The 14,231-nt window shown below is 49.7% G+C and overlaps 1 protein-coding gene across 1 annotated transcript in view; it reads right to left on the bottom strand.

Moving 5' to 3' along the window:
* The window catches only part of LOC115396417 (Golgi-associated kinase 1A-like), a 42,947-nt gene that overhangs the window by 10,653 nt on the left and 18,063 nt on the right, over positions 1-14,231 (bottom strand). Inside the window, exons 2-3 of the mRNA XM_030102294.1 lie at positions 4,491-5,444; positions 3,399-3,836 (exon numbers count right to left, since the gene is read on the bottom strand). Of these exons, the coding sequence (XP_029958154.1) occupies positions 3,399-3,836; positions 4,491-5,444 (1,392 nt within the window). The remainder of the gene's footprint in view (positions 1-3,398; positions 3,837-4,490; positions 5,445-14,231) is intronic.

Here is a 14,231-nt window from a genome sequence, read left to right as displayed (position 1 = left end):
ACTAATGGCCGCTCTGCTCCTCCATGTTTCCACCAGGCTGAGGTCTGAGGCTCTGCTGGGTCCTGCTTTCCTCCTGTGGATCTACCGTCTCTCTGACAGGCCCTGAGCGCTTCAGCACACAAACAAGTCCCCGGCAGCGCCATTAGCACCTTATAAACGAGAGCAACTCCACACACACTCACACACACACACACACACACACACACACACAGAACAACAAAACTACACACATTATTATCTATACCAAGGGCCGTATTGGATTTTTAATTGAATTGCATCCATACCCACAGAGAACAACACAACAGTGCCTTACACTAGTGCACACACACACACACACACACACACACACACACACACACACACACACACACACACACACACACGTCAGGTGTGTGTGTGTGTGTTGCTCATTAGGTTGAGTCTGTGCAGTAGAAACAGTCCTGTCAGTGCCGCCCTGCTGGAGCCTCTGCATCTTCTCATCAGCTTAAAAAAAAAATAATTATCTGCTGTCTAATTACAGTCTGACGGCAGAAACTCAGTCGATAACACACAACAACGCAATCCAGCAGCGTGCAGCGACACACACCGAGGAGGCGGGAATGCAGCGGCGCTGCGGTCTGAGGCCACGTTCACACCTCAGGGTAAAACACATCCTTCGTCCCTCTCAGTGGGAAAACCTAAAAACTAAACCTCGTATAGGGGAAGCGAGCGCTAATGCTAACACACCGATGGAGGACACAATGCTAATCGAACTTGGAAACCAGCAATTTAGAGCGAGATATGTCCTCTGTTGGGCTTAGATAAAGTTGTTTTTTTTTTTTTTTTTGTCATTTAGCGTTTAATAAAATGTTCTTTCCCATATTTAAGGTAAACAGAATGTAAATGTGAATGAACATCAATTTGTGTTTAAGAGAAAAGATCCCAACAGAGACTATTTCTCTTCAAAGCAGCATCTTCAACACATTGATTCCAGCAGACGAGAAGATCTCCTGGTGGGGTTTCCTGATGAGTCACACGATTTAATGTTGTTAAGATAACTGTAAGGATTAATGTTCATCATAAGTCTCTTCTCACCCTAAAGAACAGTTTATATTTACTGACTGTGAGGGGTAACGGGACTGAGCAGATGGTAAAGAGTTTGTGAAGGAGGATTAGATGGTGTTGAATGAAGGACGCCTCTCATCTCCAGCAGAACAGATGGGTGTCTTCAGTCCGGAGGAACCGGAGCCTTTATTGATCGCTTGATGGGCAAAACCGCGTGTAGCAGCAATCATTAAACCAAGGTGAGAAGAAAGTGTGAAGACAGACAAGAGAAGTCGTCGTCAGGTTCTGGAAACCAGTTCCAAATGATCTGAGCTGGTGTAAGGGAAGGACAACAACTCAGGGAGAGAGAGGACGTCAAACCTGCTCCGCTGAAACCAGCAAGTCTCTGAGTCCGGCTCGACTCGGCACTCTGGAGCTTCAATATTTACCGAGTTAAAATCAAAGATCATTAAAAAAACAGAAATAAAAGAGAAAAGAAGTCATCAGTCAGTCCAGTCCACTAACATTTGCCTTATTTGCCACTCATAACCTTTTCAGCTCAGCAGCTTTACCAGAAATCCATTCAGACCTTCATTCTCTGAGCTTCCAAAAACACTGAGGTGTTGAGCTGAGGAGCTGAGTCAGCCCTGTTTGATGCACGAAAACCACTGAAAAGAGCCGCAAACCAGCGAGTCAGCACGTTTCTGAAGGCCTCTCTCCGGATCCGGGGTCACATGGAGGGCAGAACCACCGTCCGGGAGGACGGGTGTTAAAAAGCATCAGAGAGGAGGACTAAAACCTGAACCTGAACCTGAGGAGGGCTGGTTTCCCTCCTCTGCTGCTCTGCTCCGCTCAGCGTTGGCACAATGAACGTTTTGAGCGTTTCAGCCGCTTCAACGGAAAAGCATCCTGTTTCCAAAATACTGCTGTGTGAACGTGAAACTTTTCTGAAGTGAAAACACAAAAGACCATGAGTTCTCATGTGAGAACGCTTGAGTCAGTGATGGATCCTGCAAAGACCTGTAAGGAGTTCATCTTTCAGGCTGTCCTGACTCCGGGGTTATAAACCAAGCAGTCATGAATGCAGCAGATAAAGCTGCTGGTTAGCGGAAAAACAAAACTGCTAAACCTGCAACACTAAAAACAAAAAAAGAAAAACTGCTGGCAATGCAGTAAACAGAGACTCAGCCACATCAATAAAGTAATTAAAACAGAGGCTTTCGGACTAACCCATATTACATGCTTGGACTGCGCTTTGATGCAACTTAATGAGAAGACTGAAATTAAGAATCTGCATTCACAAAAATTCAATAACTCCTCAAAGAGCTCCGTCTTAATGAACTGAGGAATTCATCGCAGCGTGTTGCCTTCTCTCCAGGAGGAACTTTTTTTTCCCATGCATCAGGCCTCATGCAGACGGATTTATCGGTAATCAATGGACAATACATAATACATAGGATGCATTAGCGGCAGCACCCAAAGCCTCCATGTAACGCGGCCCGATGAAAGCTGTTTACTGGGTCACCATGAAGTCAAACGTCTTCCTGACAGCGGAGTGTAATGAGCGGCAGCCCTTCACGCTCACCTCGCAATCTGCTACACAAACACTGGACGGAATCCTCAAATCCGACAGGAATCAGGCAGAAAGCGGGTGTTCCTGTGAAACTCCAGACACGCCGTTCAAATCCAGCTGGCGGAGACGGAGGACGGAGGACGGAGGACGCCTCATTCAGCTCGGGGCTTTATGCACTTTGTGAAGCAAATGTCAAATTAATATCGAGTCTTTTCATCACCTTTCATCCATCAAAGCAGAAATCAATGAGGGAGAAATGTCTGGTGGAGCTTTAGAAAGGGGAAGAAACCATAAAGAATGAAGAGATGGATCGAAAACATCGACTCTGCGAGTCAATGCCGGGTCAAACCAGGAAAGCCGGCGTTTTGAAGAAAAAAAAAGGTCTGCTTTTCTTCATGGAGCCGCGGTGATCATCAGCTGCAGACATGACAGGAATGTCAAGCATCACCTGGAGACGAGGGTCTTCAATGAGCCTTGTTGGTGAGAGGAGAACAGACTGGCAGGAAGAACCTCAGATCTCACACAGACTACGTACGGTAATCCGGTTCTGAGAGAAGAGCTCCTCGTCACAAAGATTCAGCCGCAGTGCACCACTCTGAATGCAGGTGCAATAAGAAGTGTGGTAGCAGAAGTATAGTTTCCAAGAGCAAAAATGTCATGTTTTTAAACTGTGCGAAAAACTTGAATTCCACTGCACGCTGAGGGAGAACATGCAAACTACACACAGAGACGTTCCAAGCCAAGAATCACAGAGTGGTGTTGTAATTGTAACTGTTACTGTAGATACTGTCCGTCCTCTTACCTGTAGTAAGAAGTCGAAGAGAGCCAGCCGTCCCCACTCCGAGTGCCGGACGCCCACGCAGGGGGCGGAGTCCAGGGCGGTCTCCCCGCCGCAGTGGGCCTGCAGCAGCCGCTGGTACTGGACCCAGCTCAGCGGCACCGAGTTCTGGTCGTTGTCCCTGTCGGCCAGGTGCCGGATGCCCGGGTCCCACCACAGCGCCGGCCTGGGGGCGCCGCCAGTGTAGCGGTAGGGCAGGACGTCTCCGCGGAAGGCCCGCAGCACGGCGGGCAGGCTCCGGTTCAGGCCCAGGACGCGGTCCAGGTGGAAGGCGAACACCTCGAACCAGTCCTCGGTGCGCTTGACGAGGCAGCAGCGGCCCGTCCTGCAGCGCTGGCCGTGGCCGGACGGCTGGCCGCCCGCGGCGCCGCGCCCTGGAGAAGCCGCCGCGCCCGGCGGACTCTGAGGGAGGAAGCAGCCGGAGAGCCAGGACTTCACTGCAGCTCATTCACTCCTCAAAACTGCTGCAAACTTCAGCAAAGTGTGACGTCCTGCTCCTCCCTGAGCATGTTAAGCTTTCATCGTACTGTTTCTATTGACGGTCGTTTAAATCTGAAGCTAATCATTCACTCATGTTTTATTTGTGCAGATCAATCAATGTAAAGTAAACCGTGCAGCCGTTTTTCCTGCAGAGCCCACGTGACTCAACAAACACTGTTTACAGCAGCTTTCCACAGTGACTGAGGCATTAGCAGCCTTAAATAATCATTAGCTTCCCTTTCTAAGAGCTGTTTTCCCGTGGCAGTGTGTGGGTGGAGCTCCATGAGCAGCGAAGACCAAAACCCTACAGCGTCTTCCTCCAACTAAAACCTTCTGTTCATTATTAAACTGCAGCAGATCAAACTGAAAACTCCTTCATCAGTACATCACTGGTAAAATATGTTACACAAACAAATGGAAACGGGAGTAAACTATACACATCTCGTCGCATTAAAACCTAAAATATCCCTGTCTTTTATTGAGATGTGATAAACCTAATGAGCATCAGAGGTGTGGACTGATACTGTGAGTATCTGGACTCTAGACTTGTGAAGGCCCTGAAGCAGATCAGTGTACCTGTGGGTCTGCAGGTGGATCCAGTCCCACCTGGAGCACCTGGCCGTGCGCCGGCACGCTGGCCTTGCTGACCACCTCCCCGCGGGCCAGCAGCTCCATCTTCTGGATGTCGTCCCTGCTGAGCCAGGGCAGGCGGCCCCCGCCGGTCCTGATGCTCCTGCGGTCGCCGTCCGGGAAGTCCTGCTCCCCGACGGTCTGACACCAGCTGCGGTCGTCTTTCAGCGTGGATGGAGACTCCTTCAGACCCACAGTGGGGCTTGTCGCGGCCTCGGCCGCCCGATCAGCCCTCACAGCGTGTCTTTTCTCTCGCCTGAGCGTCCCTGAGGCCTGCTGAAGTCCTCCTGTCTTTGTGCTGGTCTGTATTTGGCTGTTTTTTGGCCCGCCTCCAGCATCTGGTCGAGCCGGTGCCGCTGTGAATCTGCTTCTTTCTGCATGAACGTACGTCGGCGCCGCCGGCTTTGCCCCGGCGCTGCGGTCGCTCTGACTAATTCTACGCCTTGGCTCGCTGCTGGGGGCTGTGAACCGAGGCTGGCGGCGGCCTCTGGACCGGAGGGGCTGGTTCCCCCTGGAGGCCACGGCGCTGCCGTTGTGTTTATATCTGCTGGAGCGAATTCTCCCTGTGAAGCCGGTTCTGTCGTCCCCAGAAGGTTTGGGCTGCGGCGGGTAGTGACGCTTTTCTCCACCCACGCCGCCTCTCCAGGCCCCGCTGTGAAGAGGCGGGTGGAGGAAGGGGTCCATGGCGGCCCGAGGGGGCTCGACCATCCTGGGTCCGGGTCTGACAAAGTCCTCGGCGGAGCTGAGGGCCCGGGACGACCTGCGGTCCCTGCTGGAGGCAGGAAGAGGCAGCGGCGGCGTGACGGCCATCATGAGGAGGGTGAGGGAGAGCAGGAGGAGGGGCGAGAACACCAGGATCCATTTCTGGCTGCAGCAGAGCGCTGACCACACTCGCCGGACCTGCAGGAAAAACAAATACAACAAAGACAGAAAGGAAGAGAAGAGCGGGTCAGAAGGAGAACGGCAGAGCCATAATTACAGCTGTGTGGGACCGTACATTTTCAAAGACAGCATTTTGCACTAAACACAGCGTGGAGCTGAGATTCCTGCGGGGTAACCCGAAGGCTAACCCGGTCTTTAGGCTGCCGGCGTGCAGAAAGGAAACATCTGCATGGAAGCCCCGAAACACAGTCTGCAAGATCACAATCCACACAAACGGTAAAGAACGAGCTCGGTGTGTGGATTCAGGGAGGGATCAGAGCGACCCGCTGATGCAGGAGGGAAATCTGAATATGTGGAGTAATGAGAGCAAGTTCTGCACGGCTCAGAGCCGTCAGGCCGATCCAACCGGGACCGTGCAGCGCGGGCAGGGCCATAACTCCACATGCAGCTCACCGCCACCGCTCGGCGCCCGGCGAGGGGCCACGCCGTCTGCCTGGAAAAGTGATTCTGCTGCATGAATTCAAAGTGCTGCTTCATCTGAGGCCTTTAAATACAGGCAGCAAAACCACAGCGCCATGAAAACAACGGCAATAAAACCAGAACAGCCAAAACAGCTCACAAAAACACAGGGATGTAGTGAGAAATGCAAAATAAAATAAATACTAAAGACAGAACTTCAAGCAGAAGCTTTAACTCAATGTTGTTGAGTATTGAAATAGATTTAAGTATATGAGCTTTGATTCTCAGTTCTCTAACCTTCAGCTAGATCAACAGAAAGTCTCTCAGTCTGGTTCTGCAGGTTTCCTCCTGTTACAGGCAGTTTTCTCCTTTGCTCAGGAGGAATTGTTGATGTTTCTCTGTAAAACTGCCTTCAGGCGACTGTTTATTTGATTCTATAGAAAGAAAATGAAGTGAAATGAATGAAAATTGAGCTGAATTGAAGAATGAAGAATTGAAATTCTTTCCAATTTATTGTTTTTAGTCATTTTTCTTAGATTTTTCAGATTGTTACTTCTGGCCTGTTGCCACGGGGCTCAATGCCATGTTGAAATAATAAAGTCTCGACACATTTCTGTGCAGTGTTGCTCCATGGGTCCGGACATGTCGTCCTGCAGAGCATTAAAGCACGGTGCTCTGCAGCTCAGTCCATCTGGATCACAAATGTTGCTCCATGATGGGTATAAATTGGACCCATCGATTCCACTGTTGTTTTTTGAGCGTGTAAAGTTCACTACTTTTCTGAGTCGTCATGTGAGCTGGTCTTGCGGAGGGCTGGGGGGTCCGGTGCAGACCGGGTGGCCCACCAGTGGAATGCATCCACAGGGAGCGCTCAGCGCGGCGGTCCCGGCGGCGACGCCTCCTCCCATTCCCGCCGACTGGAACAGCAGCAGCTGCAGCCCGGACCGAACACTGCTCGCTCTATCTGAACGTCCCGCTCCTCATCCTCACCTGACAGCTCCGTCACAGAGCTGACAGGCTGACCCAGAAAGCGGCCGCCGCCATCCTCTTTTCTTCCCTCTCTCTGTCCAGGTAGAGGAATGTTTCAGGCCCTCGAGACGTCTTCCAGCTGTTAACAACATTCCCGGATCCCTCCGCCTGTGAAAGGATCCCATTATTCTTCCTTCAGCCTGGAATGGCCCTGAATGGCCGTCCACGCTGAGACGTTTAGGCCTAAATGGTCCCTGTGTGGGACTTAGAGGGGTGTTTTTCACAATCTACCGAATTACTGCAGAAAGGGCAGAGTTTTAAAAATAAGAAGTCTAAACCTGAGCTCTGCTGGACTCGTTACAGTCCGTCTGCAGCTCGTTAGAGGCGACACGCAGCGCCGCTGCTTTTAATCGCTTCATGCGGGACTCTGAATGAATGAGCTGATTGCAGAGAGGACTGGCAGCCTCGACGGTCCCTCAGCGGTGTCTTTATGATTCACACCGCCGAGGTTTAATTTCACAGCAAATCTGCAGAACCAGACTGAGAGGAGAGGTTCTGCTGTTTCGGCCGGAGGTTTGGGGATTGGGGATTCAAACCCTGGTTTGAGGATATAAGAGAAAACCTTCATTGATGGAATTCCTCGGACCAGACCTTGTTGTTTTCTTGCCGTTTCTCCGTGGTTCAGTCCTGATCCCAGGACCGGCGTTCCCACAATGCTTTGCCGCAGAGCAGCTCCGTAACACAACAGGCTGTGCAGCGAGAGGTGTGTATTCTGACAAATCTCTGTTAAAACCAGCACCTTGAGTTACAGTACCCCTCTGTCTGGACCACACAGGAGCGCCTCCATTTCCCATGAGCCTCAGGAACCCGACATGAGTTCTGTCTGTGGTTCTGCTTCTTAACCATCCACATCAGAACGTCGCTGACAACTTTAAAACTATGTTTTAATAACCGTACATAAATAATTCTTACTCCCATTTCGGGTCTTACTGCGACATTTTGATTCATTCAACTTGAAAATTCACAAACTGTTCTGGAAGACCACAGGGTTTGGCCCACAGGCTTTATGTTTGACACCTCTGCCGTACATGGTCAAAATAAAATCAACTGGCAATGATAATAAACACTCCCGTCACAAAATCAAACAATGAAGTGACTGGACGTAAACGCCTCGGCTCCCTCTGGTTTCTCACTGCCGTCTCTCCGTTATTTGCTCTTGCTTTGGCTGAGCGGTGTTAACGAGCGTCCAACATGTAGGACACAGAGCAGGGCGACGGAGGAGGCCGGGAGCCGTGCACTCTGACCCTGTCAATGAGTACTTTAAAAGGAAAGCACATGGTGAACACACTGTTTTAGCACTTACACTAACACACACACACACACACTCACACAAACACACACACACACACACACACAAACATTGGCACCTCCAATCCTTCATGAGAATGAGCTTGTAGAGCGATTCATCTTCTCTCAGTCACTTCAAAAAGAAAAATGACAGGACTGCCGGCACGCTGAAGGCAGCTTCCTCTTGTTATCTCTCCTGGTTGACAGGTTATTTGTGTGTGTCTGATTCCCTCCCTCCATCCCTCTCTCCACATGCTGACACACTATCAAAACACGGATCTACCGTGTAACACGCTTCAGACACGGATCTTCCTCCAATAACCCTGGCGTGCTCCGACAGGCCGGCCGCCCGGCTCTCTGACAGCGTCTCCCTCTTCCTCTGCTTCCTGTTCTCTCCTCCTGCCACGGCTCCGGCCTGCAGGGGAGGCATGAGGCGCGAGGTCGAGACACGCCACCGGGTCTGCAGCCGGCTTCGCCCCGGGGCGGGACGGAGGCCGGGGGGACGGCGGGACTCGGACTCACATCAGGAACTGGAGCTGCTCAGAAGTCTCTACGAACCAGATTATTTCGTTTCCCGAGGACGATGAAGCCGTGACTCGCCCGACTCCGCCACTGATTGGCTCAGACTCGCTGCATGTGGTTGGTTAATGTTGATGTTTACCATGCAACACGAGAGGTGAGGAGCCAATCAGAGGCAGAGCAGGGCAGGTAACGGTGAGCATGCAATCAGCAGATACTAAAACCCCTTTCCCGCTGAAACTAGCAAGTCCCGCTAACAATCGGCGACTGACTCCTTTCCCACTGCCTGCAGACCCGGGTCTAATCGTCTGCAGGCGGGCTGCGTGGCTGCGTTTTCCCGCGCTGATGATGTCATCAACATGGGACATCATCAGCGCGGGAGACAGTGCAGACGAGCTCAGTCCCCGTTACTTGTGGATGAATCTCCTCTTCCTCAAGGATCAAGAGAAGCTCTCTGGTCTCGCTGTCTTGCCACTGCTGGGTCATCTTGACGAAGGAAATCTCACGCTGTGTCTAAAAACAACTAGCGTGCTAACGTAGCCACGCTACGGCGACGTCATCACGTAAATTACCGCGTCGACCCGGGTCTGGCTTTCCCACTGAAGCCGATCGGTGGCGAGCCGATTAAAACCCGGGTCGAAATGCCGTTTAAACCCTTTCCCACTGCCATGAGGAGCCGGGTATTAGTGGGTTTAAACGGTTTTGTTGGCCAGTGGGAAAAGGGGTATTAGAGCGGATTTTCACTAAAACCAGTCATCTTGCATGCCGCTGTTTCTAAAAAAACAGCATTTCTGGGCGGCTCTGAAAGAACCTGAGCAGAAACCCTCTTCTCCAGGGACCAACACGCCACTGGACACAACCATGACACCAGAACCTTAATGCATGTAGACTTCCAGCCTGTTCAGTTCCTTTCTTACTCACTGTGCTACTGACAGCCACTTGCTGTTGTGCAACGATTCGCCACATATTCAGATTCATCTGTTCCCCGAGCGAGAAACTCACCAAAACAAGCCGGCGCAGGAATCCAACCACAGCGCCTCATTCAAAGACTATTTTTATTGCATATTTCTCACTGGTGTTGATCAACAGTCACGTTGCGGAGAGGCAGCAGACTGAAGCGTAGGTGTTTACTCAATATTGACTGCATATTAGGAGGGAAAGCAGTTGTTTCACCATGTGAATGATAAGGAGCTGCGAGCCGCCGTTACACAATCCGGTTCAAACGAGCCGCTCGTCCAGATTGCTTTAATAGAGCCATCAAAGGAAGAATTATGTTTGAAATTTATGAGGTCAGGAGGTCTCTGTCAGCGCCGGCTTCAATTATCAGCAGCAGAACACACACATGAATACACAAATGAGCATTCGCTAACAAATACACACACACACAGACACACACGCAAATCCCGCTCAGGCAAAAAGCACGTCTCTCCAAACAGATCAAAGCGGATTCACACACTCGGAGGATAATCAGTTAACACAGTTTGGCTTAATTCAATCTGAGAGAGAGTCGGTCCTGCGGGAGAGAGAGAGCAGCGTTATGTGTGTGTTAATGAACATCATCCATTCACTAATCGCCAGACTCCAATGAGAAAGATCCTCTTTGTGCGCGAGGCAAACAGAGGAGCGGAGAGACGGAGGCTCCGGATGCTCCGGCATTCGTAACACTCACTCAGACGGGCTCAGAGGGTTTCCTTCAGCGCAGTCAGACCTCAGCGTGGCCGACCTTCATTTATCAACGGACGTCAGAACAAACTGATGCACCAAGTCCTCACGCTTCAGACGGACACGCTCACGGCTCAGGCCCCATTTCAGCAACGTTTTAGAGAGAAATCTTTGTGTTTTGGGTTTTGGTTTACACAGCAAGCCACTGAAAAGGCAACTTTTTGACAACAATACGATTTGGTCTCCATGGAAACGGGGGGAAACGCAACTTTTCTGACACGCTGCTAAAGCACATGAGGACCACGGCCGGAGTAACTCACTCCTCTTCTCATGCTCAGTGGATTCCGGTCCAGGTTCTCCTGGTTCTGGTCCGGGTCAGTGCCGGCATCACGTGGTAAATGGACTTTACTCACACAGCAGGGTCTCACTGCTACAGCGCTCTCGCTGCTCTTTACATTATCAGCCATGTTCACCGATTCAGCCGCACACGGCAACAGTCGCCACGCAACGTCCTCCACATCTATTTGGAGCAACTTGGTGTTCACCGTCTTGCTTAAGGACACTTCAGCTGGGAAGACGATTGCTTCTCACCCACCTCAGCTGCCTGCATTACCCTCGGTGGAGCTGGAAGTCCAGGAGAATCTGGACTGGGAGCCCTGACTCTCTGGAGGAAAACATGGTTCTTATTGTCCATCTCCTGCGCAGGAGCAGAAGAAACCGTTTACTGTAGCAGTTTTTCAGAAAAGTTCAATTTTCCTCTGTTTCCATAGAGAAAGAGCTGGCATGTTTTCAAAACTTCAACCTTGGCACCTTTTTTTTTGTTTTTAAAGTTCGTTTCCAGTGGCTCTGAGCAGCATTGTGCAAACGGAGACCCAGAATGCAACAGAAGTTTAAAGTTTTTCACTTTAAAATGTTTAAACTTCGCCTCAGAGCAGTTTTACTTTAAATGGTGAACATCCTGACCAGTATTTCTATTTTCCATTAATAGTCCTTTTCATAAATATTTACCATACTGTGCAAGATGTTGCACTTTCTGTAAAAACAGACACTCAAAATTCTGTTACAGCGTTCAGTCAGTCAACAGGAGAAAACAGAGCGAAGGAGACAGAAAAGAGACAAGAGACACAGAAGACTGTAGGCAGAATCGCATTCAAACGTCCCTGCTGATCCTGTGTGTGTGTGTGTGTGTGTGTGTGTGTGTGTGTGTGTGTGTGTGTGTGTGTGTGTGTGTGTGTGTCTCAGCTGTCAGCGGAGTGCAGACCTTAATGAAAGCGGTCAGATCCACTGGCGTGCGCAGGAACAAAGAGGACGGCGGCAGAGCGGCGGAGAGATGAAAGAGATGCAAAAGCGATGCTAACAAAAAGCAGAGCGATGCGCCGAGACGCTGAGAGCATTCAGCCACTGCTCAGTCCTTCTGTGATGTGCAGGGATGATGACAACACAAGAAAATGAAAAATAAATGAGTTGAGAGAGTACTCGCAGCCTGACGCCATTCTGCTTTCCTACAGTCAACAATGGGAGCACAGCAGCAGAGAGACGCTTCAATTTACAAGATTACAGGACAGAGGGAGGACGCCTTATTTGTGTTATGGTCACTGGGTCCGAATCAAAAAAAGAGAGAAAGGCTTACAGTCATGATGATCCTAATCACAACAGAGTCAATGTGGTTTTGGAAAGTCAGCGTCCAGAGAAACACCCGGCGTAATTTCACAGAGAACGAGCATGGAGAACTTTCCCATTGTCTCTTTGTTCCACCCACTCAGTGTTTCATCTTCACTTTGATGATTAACTTCTCTCTAAATTAACATCTACTGCTGTCCGGCTTTCATAATCCACATGGAAGAAGCTCAAAACCGACTGCAGTTCACTTTCAATTATAACTAGTGACTCGTCCAAAAAGCAAAAGGAGCTCTCTGGACTGTTCTTTACGGTTCTTTCTCCACTAACCCTTCATTCTGGCCAGCGATGAGTCCATCCCTACGCCAAAGTGAAAACACATGATGGGAGAGCTTAAATCTGCAAATCAGAAAGAACTCCCCCAAATCAAGCACTGATCTATCTTTTCTCTCCAGCATGAGGTGAATTGTAACGCTCAGGTCTGTCTGGGACTCAGGACTTCATGTTAGAAGTCATGAAGACCCTCAGATGTTCAGTTTTTCTATAAACATCTGGCTGATCTTCGGGTTTCTTCCCATGTGTCATCTACATCAGAGGTGTCAAACATAAGGCCTGTGGGAACCAAAACCAGCCCCATCTGCTGCACTAAACCACCAAGCAAGGGTAAAAATGTCAAAAAGAAAAAAAAAAAACACTGATTGCTGAACTTTCAATTGATTTTCAAAAACATTTCACTGTATTTTGAAGCAAAAGGTTTCATTAACAGAGACACTGGACTGTATGGCCACTGAACTAACGAGTGTTTGACCCCCATGGTTTCCACTGAGGGCCAATCTAAGGTCACGGAAAACTTTTTACTAAACCAAACTGGAACCCCTTAATGTGGACCAGTCTCAGTTTTACAGAGAAAAACCCAGCCACCATGGACATGCTGTCTTCTTGAAAGAACGATGGACTTCGACCCTGTTTAAATGGCAGTGATTTCCTTTAAACGACAACTTCTTTTCCATTTTTGGTTTGGAGAATTCAGACTGGCAGACAGCAACAGTTTGCTGACAATCGCTTCACAAGCAGGATCACAAGAAACACAGAAAAGGGCCGCTAGTTGGCATGACACAGGCACATGAACTGATCCAGCTGGTGCAGCAGTGGTGGTGATAATTGGAAATAAATGTCAAATATTGCCACTGTCAGGTAAACGAACTACTGAAAGGCCACAGACATTCAGTTTACAGAGCTTTGGAGTCGGAGATAACTGATCAATAAGTGCTTCACACTGAAAACTCTTCCAGTCGGAGACACTCGACTGATGGAGCGTAAAGGACAACATCATCTGCAAACAGTGAATACACAGTCCCCTAAGCGACGCCGCCTTTGAAAACAGACACTTGTTGGACATCTTATTCACCAATGGGAGCTTAAACAAACAAATCTTTTCAAAATGTCACGGCCCGACCTTTTGCCGGCTCACCTATACAGAGCGACCATTTTCACCCCTCTACCCGCCTCTGGAGCGAACAGAAGCTCAGTGTGATCCACGGCCTGACCCCGGCGGATCATGTCCACACAACACCATCAGACACGCAGTGGTACGTGGAAGGTGCTGCAGGATCAGGATCAGGTAGAAGCAAGCATGTTGCCCAAGGGCAAACATGCCCGAGGCAGCCTGACGTAACAGAGGAATGACTGAAGTGATGTGAACCAATGAGGAGGACATGGCACACACACACAAATCAGTGCTCACACAGTGAGAAATAATTCATGTGGACAGCAACGCATGTGGAGAATACAACACACTTTCAACCAGACAACTAGAACGCCATCCTACAAGGGCTCTCCCATGTTTTCATGTGTCGTGCTCGCCGGTTTACCTTTCTCCAATATCAAAACATTCCCAGTGAGATTATCTCTGAAGGAGAAACACACAACAGCTGAGAGAAATGTTCCTCTCAGCGACTTTCTTCTCTGGAAACCATGTGTCGAATCAAATTACAGAGGTGAAGCCCGAGGCAGGTTTAATCAGGCGAGAGGGCGCTACGCCTCTGTATCGAAGGTCAAATGTTTCTAATGAGGAGCAATCGTCCTCCACTGGGCCGAAACCTTGGAAAGAGGGAGATTTCTCAAAAGGCAAAAATGCTCATGTAAGCTTGATGTCTGTCCAGGGAAGGCAGGACTTATCCAGAGAAGTGCTGGGTCTGTTCAGTTCAGCTTTTCGTTACATTAATGAGGAAA

This window comes from Salarias fasciatus, chromosome 11 (assembly GCF_902148845.1).
Source record: "Salarias fasciatus chromosome 11, fSalaFa1.1, whole genome shotgun sequence".
Classification (NCBI taxonomy): domain Eukaryota; kingdom Metazoa; phylum Chordata; class Actinopteri; order Blenniiformes; family Blenniidae; genus Salarias; species Salarias fasciatus.
This window is presented reverse-complemented; position numbering and strand designations above follow the sequence as displayed.